Source organism: Sinohyriopsis cumingii, unplaced genomic scaffold (genome assembly GCF_028554795.1).
Source record: "Sinohyriopsis cumingii isolate HCF-2022 unplaced genomic scaffold, ASM2855479v2 utg000624l, whole genome shotgun sequence".
In the NCBI taxonomy this organism is placed as follows: domain Eukaryota; kingdom Metazoa; phylum Mollusca; class Bivalvia; order Unionida; family Unionidae; genus Sinohyriopsis; species Sinohyriopsis cumingii.
Genome location: NW_028315919.1, coordinates 3696113 through 3712021, shown reverse-complemented (window position 1 = coordinate 3712021; position 15909 = coordinate 3696113). Strand labels below are relative to the sequence as shown.

General features: G+C 38.2%; 1 protein-coding gene across 1 annotated transcript in view; it reads right to left on the bottom strand.

Annotated features, from left to right (window-relative positions):
• LOC149773628 (uncharacterized) overlaps positions 1–10296 on the bottom strand; it is a 32123-nt gene extending 21827 nt beyond the window's left edge. The window contains exon 1 of the mRNA XM_089946302.1: positions 9947–10296. Within this exon, the coding sequence (XP_089802428.1) occupies positions 9947–9990 (44 nt within the window). The 5' untranslated portion in view covers positions 9991–10296. The remainder of the gene's footprint in view (positions 1–9946) is intronic.
• Between the last annotated feature and the right edge of the window lie 5613 nt (positions 10297–15909).

Below are 15909 nucleotides of genomic sequence, written 5' to 3'. Positions count from 1 at the left end.
AACAAAAAAACAAAAAAACAATTCACTCTTCGATCATCCGTCCGTATATCCACAAGAATGTTGAATGTAGTCTACAGCAGACAAAATCGCCCATTTGATCAGAATGGATACCATCCAACCTGTCTACTAGTAGGTTCTAATGGTATGTCTTCTGTAAACCATCGTACATTCTTGTTTAAGGTTAGTATATCTATAACAACCTCCCAAAAAAGGTTCATTTCAAAACATTGCTTATCCTATCATATTTTGACCCACCCACCCCAAAAAGAAATATATCAACAGCCAAAAACACACCAGTTTGTGATAAGCACAAATGTAAGGGCTTATTGGAAGTTATCACATCACCTGGGATAAACCTTAGACAATGAGAATAAAATGAATGCGCGTGGAATACGCTCAAACTAAGCAATGAATACATTTCCAAACGCGTGAATAACTGCTTGCTAAAGATAATAGATGTATTTACAAAACTCTGATGCAAATTGTGCTGACGTAGCTATTCTTTAACTATTGTTTAAAACAAATAAATTTAAGCCTCTCATCCATCCCACCCGCTAAGAGCTCTTCTCTGTGAAGTATTTCCAAAAAGGAGTAAAAGAAAGTTATCCTCTCAATCGTCGTTACAATCAGTTACTGGTGTAGAATAAGCTAAAGATTGAAGACATTCTTGCATACCTCAATCACATTGCGTCAAAGTAACTATAAAGAGTAATATAGAAATATTGTTTTTTCCCCTCCTACACGATCAGGTTATAAAAAAGTTCACCATCATGACAAATGCCATTAGGACAGAAATGCTAAGGGCAGACCTAAAAAAAAATGACACAGTTTCATTGAATTATCATAAAGGTCATCAAAGGAAACGCACAGAAAAGGGGGGAAATATTGATCAGTGACCTTGACATTAAAAATAAAACATTGACTATGATAAGCAAAGTGCTATCAGACTGAGAGTAAAGGTGTGCCATACTTCAGTATTATACTTCGAACAGCGTTTATGATATAATGCAGAAACAAAGACACCTTAACATATTAAGCCATTACCTTGACCTTTGAAAGACTTTTAACGTGCACTGCAAAACGTCGTCTATTGACAATATATAAGTATATCGAGCGCAATGCATTTATCGTTAATAGTTCTTAAGTCAGAAATCATAAGAGCCGATGAGACTGAAACCTAAATAATTTATATGTAACCTTGAGCTTGAAGATAAGCCCCCAGTGTCATAAGCGACAGACCTTTCTGAGAAACTGTAAAGTTATGTCAAATTTCATCCCTTCGTCTCAAATGATTCTAAACGTATGGAATGCAAAAGAAAACTGTACTAGAAAACAATATACGTCTAATACTACGATACTGAGCTTGAGGATAAGGCCCCTAATATTGTACACTACACGCATGAATACAATCTACATCTAACACCATGACACTGATCTTGAAGATAATGCCCCTACTATTGTACACTACACACATGAAAACAATCTACATCTAACACCATGACACTGATCTTGAAGATAATGCCCCTACTATTGTAAACTACACGCATGAATACAATCTACATCTAACACCATGACACTGATCCTGAAGATAAGGCCCCAACTATTGTAAACTACACACATGAAAACATTTGCATCTAATACCATGACATTGATCTTGAAGATAAGGCCCCTACTATTGTAAACTACACACATGAAAACAATCTGCATCTAATACCATGACACTGATATTGAAGATAAGGCCCTTAATACTGTACACTACACACATGAAAACAATCTATATCTAATACCACGACACTGATATTAAAGATAAGGCCCCTAACATTGTAACAGAACACATGAAAACAATCTACATCTAACATCATGGCACTGATCTTGAAGATAAGGCCCCCAATATTGTACACAACACACATGAAAACAATCTACATCTAACACCATGACACTGATCTTGAAGATAAGGCCCCTAATATTGTACACAACACACATGAAAACAAACTACATCTAACATCATGGCACTGATCTTGAAGATAAGGCCCCTAATATTGTACACAACACACATGAAAACAATCTACATCTAACACCATGGCACTGATCTTGAAGATAAGGCCCCTAATACTGTACACAACACACATGAAAACAATCTACATTTAACACCATGACACTGATCTTGAAGATAAGGCCCCTAATATTGTACATAACACACATGAAAACAATCTACATCTAACACCATGACACTGATCTTGAAGATAAGGCCCCTAATATTGTACACAACACACATGAAAACAATCTACATCTAACACCATGGCACTGATCTTGAAGATAAGGCCCCTAATATTGTACACAATACACATGAAAACAATCTACATCTAACACCATGGCACTGATCTTGAAGATAAGGCCCCCAATATTGTACACAACACACATGAAAACAATCTACATCTAACACCATGACACTGATCTTGAAGACAAGGCCCCTAATATTGTACACAACACACATGAAAACAATCTACATCTAACATCATGGCACTGATCTTGAAGATAAGGCCCCTAATATTGTACACAACACACATGAAAACAATCTACCTCTAACACCATGACACTGATCTTGAAGATAAGGCCCCAAATATTTTTCACTACACACATGAAAACCATCAACATCTAATACCATAGCACTGATATTGAAGATAATGCCCCATATAATGTACACAAACCACATGAAAATACATGTGTATACGAAACTGCATCCCTTAAACTCAAACAGCTTTAAATTTAAAATGAAAAAGTGTCATGGAAAACATCTTACATTATCTGGATTTTCAAAGATATGTCCCACAATGTTGTACGCGACACACATTCTAGTGATGATGTAAATGTATGCAAAGTTTATCTCTTGGTCTCGAACGAATTTAAATATATCGAGCCAAAGTGACAGTGCGATGAAACATAAAATATTGAACCTTGGTCTTTACCTTGAAGACAGTACCCCGAATGTGATAACGAACACACCTTCCTGTTATGCTGTACAACAACAGTATCTTGACCTTGAAGATATGTCGCATAATGAATTATACAACACCCTTCAAGCGGTGTTGTATATGCATGCAATATTCCGTTCCTTAACTTTAAAATGATTAAAATTGTCGAGCGGAAGGGAAAGTGGGACAGAAAAGTACAATAATGAACACTGGCCTTCACCCTGAAGCTAGAATTCCTAATGTATTACGCGACACACTCTTCCACCACTAATTTATAAGTATTCCAAATGTAATCCCTAAATCTCAAACGGAGAGGAAAGGTAAATGTTATGGAGAAAGTAAAATACTGATATGTGCCTTTGACCATGAAGGTCACAACCTCCAAATCTGGTACGCAAAATACTCTCTAGTAATGTACCAACTATATAGTTTTATTCCTCAAGCTTAAACGACTTTAAAATGCTAGAGTGAAGGGTAACGTGTGATGGAAAATGCAGTATGCGAAAAACTTTCTGGTCACTATGAGCAAAGTATACCAAGTTTTATCCCTTAATTTGAAACGGCCTTAAAAAAAAATATAGAGCGGAATGGATAGTTTTTGTAAACGTAAAATATTGACCTAAATTTGACAAAGATGATAGGACACCCAACGTGGTAAGTGATACAGCTTCTAGTGATGGCGTATTATACGTACGTGCATCTCTTAATATCTAACGGGTTTAATCTTGCAGAGTAGAAAGAAAACAGGATGGACGAAAGCGTGGATTATATGTCCCCAGCCTTTCATCTAAAAGGCAGGAGAAAAGCAGTGTAGTTTTGCAGAAGTAATTGATTTTTCAGATAACACTGTGACTGTAGAGTTCCGTGAGCTGCAACATTTCCATAAAAGAACAAAATGGCAAACTTTTAGTTGAACTCAGGGCCGGATTAAGGCAAGGGGCACAGGGAGCAGCCTCACACCAGCTGGGGGGACCCATGGTTGACGCCGATAAAATTACATTCGTTCAAATAAACCGCATGTACGTCAAAACCGTCTGGTACTGAGCCTAATATAAAACTGTAACAGTTATACACATATCAAGGACAGTTTCAGTGCTGCTTTCAGGTTGTATTTGTAGATTTATAAGGTACCCGCCAATCTTAAGTGTAACATGCCCCCAAAAAGCTTAATCCGACCCTGGCTTGGCGGGCATTAACCGCATGCTGGGTACTTTCTGCCCATAATTTGAACGTTTCAGACGTAGTCATTCTATCACAAAATCTTGGGTTATCTTTGCTGACTATACGAATGCTCGCTTCAGAATGAATAAAACGAATTAAATAAATAGATATATTCGTGCTTTGCAGTGTTGCGACAATATGGCGACAGGCGACACACTGCTCGACATTTCCTCCACGCGAGTTACCAACATTGTAAAGCGTTCATCATATGACGAAAATGCACCCAACGCGTCCGGTTTTACTTCTTGAATTTTCGGGAAACAAATGTGACATGACATAAAATAACTAGGTTTTAGGTCGGTCACAAATTGTTCTAAAGCGACACATGGACACATGCTCTACCGTTTACATTGCCACCCCTCGAGCTCATTATTGATGGGAGAGCCACGAAATCATGTCATGTCCTGGGGTGGATTAAAGAATATCGTTTTAGGCTGTGTGGGTAAACAAATAGGCGAGAGGAACATGGGATGGAACGCCGGGTGGGGGTCAGGGACTAAACCTCCCCCTCTTCCCACCCCACTCCTGTATTAAGCATATCCATGTCATGATTTCAGCCAAGGAACTATAAAGAAAATTTACTCTACTACATGTTCCGGTTCTTTTTCCCTCGCCCAATGCCGTTTTCTCAGTGTTTGATATGTATGCTACAGATTGCAACTACTGAAGTAGGAATACACAAACCTAGTTTAAGTTAAGGTCTCACTGGATAGTTTCGTATTTTGACCCCCCCCCCCCAATTTTTAAGGTAGAAGGCATGAACCTAATTATCACAAGCCTATCATTTATAAATTCACACAGAAGCTAAATCTGTAATGTGGTTTAGATTTACTTTGAGTTAGGCTTGGAAATGGGTTGGCTTGTTGGTCATCATCATCATCATCATCATCAGTCTCATGACCTAGTGTGGTCGTTGAGGCACTGTGCTGCTGAACATCTGACCAGTTTCCTCCACTTGTCTCGATCATGTGCCAATGTCTGTGTCTCCGCAAAACTTTTCCTGGTCCATTCTGTGATGTTGTCAGTCCAATTTTTTCTCTGTCTACCTCTCTTTCTGCCACCTTGGACGCTGCCCTGTACGACTGTTGTGGATAGACTGTTGGCTCTAGTGACATGGCCATACTATTTCAGCTTTCTCTTTTTGACGGTGGTGAGGAGGTTCTCATATTGGCCTACTTCGCGCCTGATGGTGTTATGCACTTCTTCATTTGTGATGTGGTCCATGTAAGAGATGCCAAGGATGGTTCTGTAGCATCTCATTTCAAGTGACTGGATTCTTCGTTGTAATTCTGCTGTCAGGGTCCATGCCTCATATGAGTACAAAAAGACTGAGATGACTGGAGCTCGCAATAGTCTGATTTTAGTTTTCAGACAGATATTCTTGTCTCTCCAGATGGGTCTTAGCTTTGACATAGCTGCCATTGTTTGTGCTGCTCTTGACAAAATTTCTGCTCTTGATCCCTCTTCAGTGATTATGGAACCAAGATATTTTAACTGGCTCACTGTTTCCAGTTCATGTCCTCTGACTTTAATCTTGGCTGAGATTTGTTTGCCACTATTTGTGATCAGTTTTGTCTTCTTAGCGCTTATCTCCATGTCAAATCTGGAAGATGTTTCATCCAGGTTCTTCACTAAGGTGGCTAGCCCGTCTTCACTGCCTGCCAGCCCATCAATGTCGTCTGCAAAGCGGAGGTTGGTGATATTACGCCCTCCAATGCTGACTGTCCCACAGTGGTTTTCCAGGGCTTCGCTCATGATGCGCTCTAAGCAGATGTTGAAAAGCGTGGGTGACAGGAGACAGCCTTGACACACTCCCACTGTTGTCTGGAACCAGTCCCCCACAGAACCTTGGGCAATTACTGCACTGGTAGCCTTGGTGTACAGCTGCTTGATGGTACTGTTTAACTTTTGACCCATGTTATACTTCTTCATTGTGGCCCACAATGCCTCATGCCACACTCTATCAAAGGCCTTTTTGAAATCTATGAACAAATGATAGATGTCTTGTCCATGTTGCGAGTACTTTTCGCACAGAACCCTGAGATTGAATATTTGTTCTGTTGTGCTTCTTCCACTCCGGAACCCGGCCTGTTCTTCAGCGATTATTTCTTCTGCTTGTGGTTTCAGTCTGTTCAAGATGATCTTCAGCATTACCTTACTAGCATGGCTGATCAAACTGATAGTTCTGTAATTTTGGCACAGCTGGAGATTGCCTTTTTTGGGAAGTGTTATAATCAGTGACTGAGTCCACTGTGTTGGCCATTCACCTGTCTGCCAGATCTTGTTGCAGATTTTTGTTAGTAGCTCTTTCACTGATTCTCCCCCATTCTTGATAAGTTCAGCTGGGATGTTGTCTGCTCCAGCTGCCTTCCCATTCTTCAGTGCTCTTATTGCTGACTCCACCTCTTCTTTGAGAATGGGGAAGTCATCATCATTTGAGGAGTTTGGAACTTCAAGCACCTCTGGGTCTCCTGTGGACTGATGGTTGTAGAGTTCTTTGCAATACTCAGTCCATCTTTCTGCAATGTCACTTGCTTCTGTGAGGCATTTTCCATTTTTGTCTTGGATGGTACTAATTCTTGGTTGTTTCTGTCTGGTGAGGTCTTTCACAATTTGGAATGCCTTTTTGCTGTTATTCTTTATCAGACTGTTCTCCATTTCTGTGCACTTTTGTCCAATCAAATTTTCTTTTGCTTTGCTCAAGTTTTTTCTGATATTCTTGTTTATTTCTCGGTACTCTATTGCCCCTGCTGTGTGTCTGGTGTTTTTGAGTTCTCTTCGGGCATCACACAACTTCAGAATCTCTTCTGTAACCCAGGGTTTTTTCTTCGGGCGATGGAGGCCAATGATGTCCATAGCAGATGCTGTCATGACTGTGTTGAAGGTGTATGTCATCTCATTGACATCACCATCCATCACAAGGAGTGGAGCAAATTTTCCTCCAATTGTGGCTTGGAATGACTTGCAGAATGTTAGGGTCCTTCAGTTGTTCAAGGTTGAATTTGAGCCTGATGTTCTTTGGCTTGGTAATTTTCTTCAGCCTCACTCGGAAGTTCATAATCACGAGGTCGTGATCACTCCCAACATCAGCACCTGGGAATGTCCTTGTTTTTGCTCTGTTGATGCCAGATCGGTAACGGTTTTGAACCAGTATGTAGTCGATCTGGTTGTGATGGGTTCCATTTGGTGTCATGTCCAGCATCGTGAAGCTTTATGTTGTCCCAGGGTGTTGGCTAGTACCAAGTTGTTGTAGCTTGCGAACTCGAGCAGCCGTCTCCCTCTTTCATTGGTAAGCTCATTGCAAGAAGGTCCACAATGTACTTCCCAGTCTTTTAGAGCATCTTTGCCAACTTTGGCATTCCATTCTCCTTGGACGATGAGGATGTCTCTTTTACTGACCATGTTTAGAATACCCAGTAGTTTGTTGTAAAACTCCTCTATTTCTTCATCATCAAGATCAGTAGTTGGAGCATAGACTTGGATAATTGTGATGTTAAAGGGAGATGCTTTCAGACGAATGGAAAGGATTCTGCTAGATATGGGGCAGCATTCAATCACAGATCCCTTGATAGCTTTGTTTACAAGGAAGCCTACTCTATTTATGGACTTGTCACACTCTCCACTATTGTATAATATATGCCCATCTTCGGTTTGGTGTTCTCCTAGGGATTTCCATCTAACTTCACAGAATCCCAGAATGTGCCATGTGTAGTGTTCCAGCTCATGTGTCAACTCTTGGAGTCTTCCAATTTGCGCCAGAGTTCTAATGTTCCAGGTGGCGATGGCAATGTTGTCTCTCGCTCTGATTTTATGCAGAGTACCAGTAGCACACTTGTCACCTCCGTGCTGGTGGACAACGGCAGGCGCGGTCCTTGTTGACCCGGGCGACGACCGATCCGGTATTGTAAGCTCAGATTTGTCCAGCATTATCAGTGTGTCTTGGGCAAAAGTCGTCTGGCGGAGCCCATCCCTCTCCAGACCAAGGAGTTGCCAGAAGGGGATGTAGTACATCGTCCAGCTGCCTTAGGGTCTCCACTCGGGATTTTCTTATAGGGTTTACTCCCTTAGCCTTTGGCTAACCATAGCCGACCTGCAAGGCAGCAGGAGACTCGTGGATGGGCGGGTGCGTCCATTTCCCGAGCAGATAAAGCATCTGCCACTGCCCATAAGCATCTGCCACTGCCCACTGGCTTGTTGGTGACTAGAGGTAAATATCTAAAAATCTAGATGGTTGAGGGGTGATGAAAAGTATGCTAACTTGTTATAGTACTAGTGAACTTGATTCATGCACAAGGCACATACTGATTCTTTTAGCTGCCTTGTCACAAGAAAATATTGAAAATAGCTCTTTCCTGTCAAAAATGAATGTAAAAAGAGAGGGGTTGGTGGCAGTGTTGGTTGAATATAAAAGCCACCAGTTGCATTAGGAATTAACCTGATTGCCGTAGTCAAAATCTCACATGTATGCTTTCTACAAAAATCATTAGCTTGTTTTTATTTGTATCTTCAATGTAAAATTATTCTCATTTTTCTGCAATAGGTCATTGTTGGATGAAAATTCACCAGATAAACTGTCCAGTGAGACCTAAAGACGCGACTTGTACCAATTGAAGAAAATAACAAAACGCTGCTGCTGAGGAACCAACCACTTAACTGTGGAGTTAGGGGAGACATGTGTATTTGTTTATTAAATAAGATCTCCATGTTCTAAAGTAATTTTAAAAAGATTGTTCCTCTGATACATAATAAAATTAGGCCAGAATATACCCATTATATTAGCTGACCCACCCATCCAAAAATGTCCCGGCTTAAAAGAAAATGCCTGACCCCCCTCCCCATTATATGGTCGGTCCCTCACACAAGCAAACGTATCTTTGAGATCATCATTTATAATAAGCAAATATAGGTCTTATCAACAACCACTTTTTCCAAGTCCAGTAAACAAGCACATTTTGCTGATACACCTCAATTAAGTAGCCAACTATCGCAAAAGGCATGTTTGTTTTTTTAAGTTCAGATTTGTATATCATATTGTCCAATGCGTTATTTGCAACGTGAAGCTTCTTAGGACACCCTCTCTCCCTCTATCCACATATACATGACTATCTACCGTATATACTCGTTTGATAAGTCAAACTGAAAAAACAAATACACTGATCTGTCGTAGCATTCTACGCTTGCAGAGGCCTGTGTGTTGTTTGTTCTACTGATTACTCCTAACAAACTGTACATACTTAGATCTGCCGGCGCATAATGCGCCGATAGATCTGGGTCTATGCATTTTGCAGTTGGACTGGATTTATAAGTGAGTATAGACCTATCAATGTACATAGTATATATCTATCTATCTATCTATCTAGTGCATATGATTAACGTTGTTGTGGTGGGGCGGAGGGGGGGGGGTAGTGCAAGTGCATCTATGAATTCGAAACAAGCAGAGCACCTGTTTGGGATAATGATGAAGCCTACAACACTATAACTTAATACTATGTAACGAAAATCACTAAAACTAGAATCCATTTAGCATTACTCTTTTTCAACCAATTTAGTGGTTTCCATACATTACGCTAGCATTGGTTCTATATATAATATTACCGACTTAATGAGTAAACTGATTTGACTGAAACAAGCATGCATACAGTATACTCGAAAACACAACAATATCATAGGCATGTGAGTATAACAGATCATGCCCATAAAAAGGATATGTAATGTAATAATGAGATAGTTCGCCAATCCCTTAAGAGTCTTACCTAAACGCCAGTTCCGGACAGATCGGCCGTTGAATTTGAATCATCTCCTTCAGTTCCCTTTCAATTTAAATCATAATTGGTCATAATCCTAATTACATGAATATGTATCATGGTAAGATAATATTTTCATCCAGATCAAACCATATCTTATTGTAAAACCCTGTCTTGGCAGCCATTTTCTTCCTGTATCTTCTGATCCGATCCCATGATTATCATAAATAATGCGCTTGGCAATGGGTAGGCCATCATTACGTCTGATGCAAGCAATGACGTATGTCCAAACCTACACAAAATACATGTAACTAAATAAGCATTCACCTAAGATATATTAGCTGAGCCTGTTCACGAAAATATGTCCAATATTGATTAATGCTACCACTGAGGCAACAATCGACAGAATTCATTCAGCGACTGTAGGCAGTGTAAAACGTATATAAGTCTCAGATTCTGCCAATTGTGCATTTGGGTTACAGAAAACAAACAGACGACATTTTCAATGATCGATGCCACTTGATCAATATATTTCTCCCACTGAAAACACACTGTACATGCTAATAAGAGACTGTGACTTCATTGCTGCGAATAAAGTATGAATGAACATAGCGTATCTTAGCTGATTTGGAGAGTCGACTGGTAGATAATTCCAAGTTACGAGTTTATTAATTAATCGCTGACTACTAATATTCCACTTTTTGGGATTGAGATTATGCCTTACCAGAACTTTCTCAAGACTACTATGGCGAAGACTGCAAGATTGGCAGCTAAGTCGAAAGATCAAGTTTTGTCAAGCTTTCACAACACAGCTGAATTTGACCATTCAAGGAGGGGGTGTGTTTCTGATTTTGATTATATTGCTATTCTGTTGTATTACTCCAAGCCTCTGAATTTGTAGAATACCAAGAGCTTGTAATCTGGGTGGGGACAAAAATAGGGGCAAATCATCGGTGCATTTGTTTGATTTTAAAATAACGATTGCAGTACTGTTTTCCTCGTCTATTTATAGTTTCTAAAATTATAAAATATCTAAGAAAACTGCAATAGAATAACGCTAACTAAAAGTAAAAACAAAGTAGATTTGAAGTCTTGTTTTTCAAAATTTATCATTCATATGGTAACTAAGAGAGCGTTTATTTCTCGAAGAGGTCAGTGAATGCAGCGTTTGTATTAATAGTAAATACGTCAACGCTGTGTGAAAACTCTCACAAATCAAGCCCATTTGGCTCTTTTGAATAAAAACAAATTTGTCTTTAATTTTCGTTTTTATTTCTGTTGTTTAAATGATCATTGGAAAATACAGGAATCGTTTGTGGAACAATGCTGAATTTGGTGTAGTCAAATTCTAGAGTTTTCTTTGCTTGCGTATCAAAAAGGGGGAGAATTTTTATAATTCTTTACAAGGAAATAAATAACAACAAATAAACGGGTTTAGCACTTATTTAGCATTCGTTATAACTATGAATGAGAGAGAGAGAGAGAGAGAGAGAGAGAGAGAGAGAGAGAGAAATATTCTATCAGAGGACACCATTTCAGAAAGCACAGCTGCTGAAAAGAGGATGAGCTTGTCTGCCTGAAACAATTTTATTTTACAATGAGACAGTCTAGTGTAATTATAATGATGTTGTTTAATTGACTAACGGGGGCCAAAGTAACTCAGGTAGTGGAGCGTGTGACTCTTGATGGAAGGGTCGCGGGTTCACCAGCCCAGCTCGGCTGCTTCAGTGCGTCATTGGGAATGGCACTTGTCTCCCATCTTCTCGGCATGATATAGGAAATAACGTGTTCGAAGTAGCTTTAAAACCAGCAAAAAGTAACTGATTATGACCACTTCTTTTCTACAAATTTATATTCAATGCACTATCATTTCACTGTAGCGTTTTTCTCTGCTGTTCTGAGTCACATTTACCTTCCTACAGCAGCAACGCTGCGATTATGTGCAATGTTTCTGAAACTTACAAAATTAAATAAATAGCATTTAGAATTGCCTTCTGTTGACCTGTGTAGATTTATATTCCAGTCAGTATAGAATGCAATAAACAATGTTCCTATGCAGCAAAGAGTTATAAAAAAAACTAACGTTATTTTAAACATGCTGTGATCAGTCGTGAGCTTTGATAATCCTGATCCTTTGAAACGTAACGTGCACAACAGGTGCGCCCCGACTTTGGCTTGGGATTGTAAGTTCTATATTTGATAAAGTTGCCACAGCAATGTTCAGTCCGAATCGGTAATAAGTGAAACCGAAATTAGATCATTCTCGACAGGTATTTTCTTTTCACATTTTCCTAGTAATAATGTCTGATGAATTTAAGCTGGCGTTGGGGGTTGACAAACGCCATTCATCATTTAAAAAACGCATACAGTATTGCCATTTTCTGTTGAATATCGTAAATGAACGCGGATTTCTACTGAGTCTGATATGGTATGGGCGAATATTTTTATACGTACAAAATGTTCAAAGTTAAACGTGGTGACCGTGACCTCGTATTTATGCTTAATAATTAGTTGTTAGGCTTTGTTTGTGTGTCGCATGGATTCTTTTAGATGGATAGGTTGCCTTAGATAACAAGACATTTTTTTATAGCTGAGTACTTAGGAATCGATAAAATGTTTATTGTATAACAAGTAAATTTTATATTTTATTTCTTGCTGACAAGGCTTAAGCATTATCGACGAACTAGGATCGCCAGAACACATGTTTCGTACTACCAAGAGTGTGCTGTTAATCGGCAGTTTGAACAGTCTCGAACAGTCAATTGTTCCTAAGCATGCTAATTCACCGATGCGATATTTATACAAAACTGCATCCGTATTTTGTGCCTAGACGGCAGGAAGAACGAGTATGGAAAAGGCCAGGGATACGCTGGCACCGTCATCGACTTAGCACAAAACACGTTTTATACTTACTGCATACTCCCATTTTTACTCATTCTAAATATTTTAGCTCTGCTATATAAATTAAATTCAAAATGAATTGGGATTTATACAATTTCGATTGATTGCCTCTAAAAATATCTATGCATGGATGTCATAGAAGACACACAAGTAATTGGAATCTGGGTGTGTGCTACGGAAATACGGATCGAACATCTGTATCGAACTGAAACGCATCATTTAGATTGATAATATACGCTTATGAAACATTTGGATTATTCAGCGTTCTAGCTAACTGAAACAAAGACAAAGTTAGATATATATTTAAGTCGAACGTGGATTTATATCGAAACTAAGAGGTTAACATCCGTTACTAACAACGCGTCACTTCACGTTTTTCCTAAAAAAAAGGACATATTTGTACTTTTATAAGCATTGCGCTTGTTGCATATATTTTTATATCAACATGTATTTCGTGTATGAAAGAGAAGAAAAAGAGAAATACATACGAACATGTGATACCATTAACACACACACACACACATATATATATATATATATATATATATATATATATATATATATATATATATATATATATATATATATATATATAATATCAATGAAGTTGGTGTAAAATAAGTGTCATTGATATGGTCAGAGATTCCACATTTTAGACCAATTGAAACCACGACACGTTTGAAATGAATCTAGGAAACCATCCAGCTACAGTTTTGTTAACAATGTTTAACAGATGCAGTCCAAATATTAGTCTCCATGAATTATGCATGGCAATTGATGGTAAAATAATACATTTATCATTCCATTTTGCTTTAGGAAAAGTAACAAAGTTTCGGTGTAAGTAAACGTTTGGACGGTATGAGTCAAGTTAAAAGTCTAGGTAACATTTTCACTTTGTTTTACCTGTTACGCACTCGACGTGCTTAAAATCGCCAGAAATGTTTGTAAATCCCGGTATAATTTATTAGTGTATTTTTATCCATTTCATACATATATAGCCTGTGTCGGTTATAAACAGAAGAAAGCGGTTGCATTCAACTAGTTACATCAGAAGCAAAATCGTCATATTTGTTATCAGTCATATCTTAATATACGTATTTGTAAGTATGGTCACCGTACATATATGCGTTTTTAAATATAAAATAAGAGCATATTTACTTAATGGTCGCTCACCTCTCCAATCTTTTTTATGCAACTCGTTGTGCAGAGATTACTGAGTTTTCTGTTGCTAATAATACTGAAATCATGGAATTAAAAAAATTTAAATAGACTACTGTAAGTCCCTCAAAAAAACGGAGCGAAAAAAAATCCCACAAATCTATGCCAAAACTATTTCCTCATTTAACTGCCAAGTAATGAAATCATCGCTGATATCCTCTAGAAACTTATCACTTTCCTCTTAAGTTTAGCTTAACGTGTTCACAAACTACATTTAATGGCAGTACAAAATTCTGCATCACGACCTTTGACTTTGATCTGTATATTATGGATATAGGGTCACTGAACTTCAGAAAATTTTAAGCTATACCCACATGCTAAGTTTGGTTCAACCTACCACAAATATATCTGAGTAAAATAGAAGATATTGGAGTTGTATCATTTAGTGTAGATAATGTCCACAAGCCGGGTTGAATCAAGAAAATCCATTCATAAATGCTATCGCGCTTACATGCCAGTACAACTAAATTCCTCGCCAAGATTGTTGAACTTAATCAAAACAATATTAGAGTACTAACTATCAAATTGTTAACTGAAATGAAACGAATTGCAAAGAGTCAAGTCAGTGCCACCATTCATGCAAGAGGAGTAGCGGTAACAAGGATTTAGTCTAGGAAAAACTACATATGGCAAGAAATAAGTAGTTTTAAAAATGGTAACATTTTTCAATTGAGACATTTTCATTTAGGAACATCTACTTACAGTGAAAGTGTTTTCGTGAAAATATACGAACATCCATTTTAGTTCAGTAATGTTAACGAAAATCACATGACCCCATGGGCGGCCATTTTGGATGCCTAATTCTTGATGGCATGTTGGACGCCACCATTTTACTTATAAACAAAACAAAGGATAATAACAAGTATTTTGTTGAAAACTCAATGTCAGTATGACCATCCATAATAGAGGAGTAGCAAAAACAAGATTTTCATGTCCGCCGTGGCAGTCATGGTGGATATCAAGCGCGGTACCATTTTCATTTAGAACTAACAAGAAAACCTCCCGTCAACCTGACCATACTTTCATGAATAGTACATATCAAATTTTTGAAGATGGATGACTTTACGGTCATATTATACAGCCAATATGCACTATTCAGGACCATCTGGACCAGCGGATACATGTTTTTTTTTTTTTTAAATAAAGTTTTGAGGCAGTCTTCCTGATAGGAACAATGGTAACAAACTTATGTGGGCGGAACCTAGACAAGGGACGAAAGGTCATTGCTTGCATTTTTCTGATTTGTGACCAGTGCAGCTAATATAAAATTAGTAATAAACTTATGTCAATCGAAAAACATGATTTTAGATAGAAGTTGATTTTAAAATTATAGAAATAAATACTATAAAGTTAGTTTGTTTTGGTGTTTTTAAGGTTATTTAGTGCCTCAACAAATGGAATAAAGTAGCCGAGCATGGCAGATATATATAGGATTCGAACCCGTGCCATTTCGGTTACAAGTCTGTCACTCTAACCAATGAGCCAGTGCCATTCCACGGGCTTTAAACTTTAACGGTCAAAGGTAAAATTCGTAGTGATCAGTTGTAGGTCAAAGGTAAAGGTCACAATGTCATTGATGCAATATCCAGTCAAACACGAGCATGTAATCAGTCATGCCCTTTGTTAATATTGTCAGTGGTTCATATACATTGTCGTAAGAGAAAGTTTCAGTTTAAATGTAGCTGCTAAGAAAGTAAGAACAACACTGAAGATTTAAAGATTTTATGAAAAAAATGTACACGCTAACAAAACCCAAAAATCGTCTGATATAGAATTCCATACCAATGTTGATGCTACGTACATGATTTTCCCGAAAATCTTCTTTAAAACCTGCAAAGAGAGTTCGACGAAGG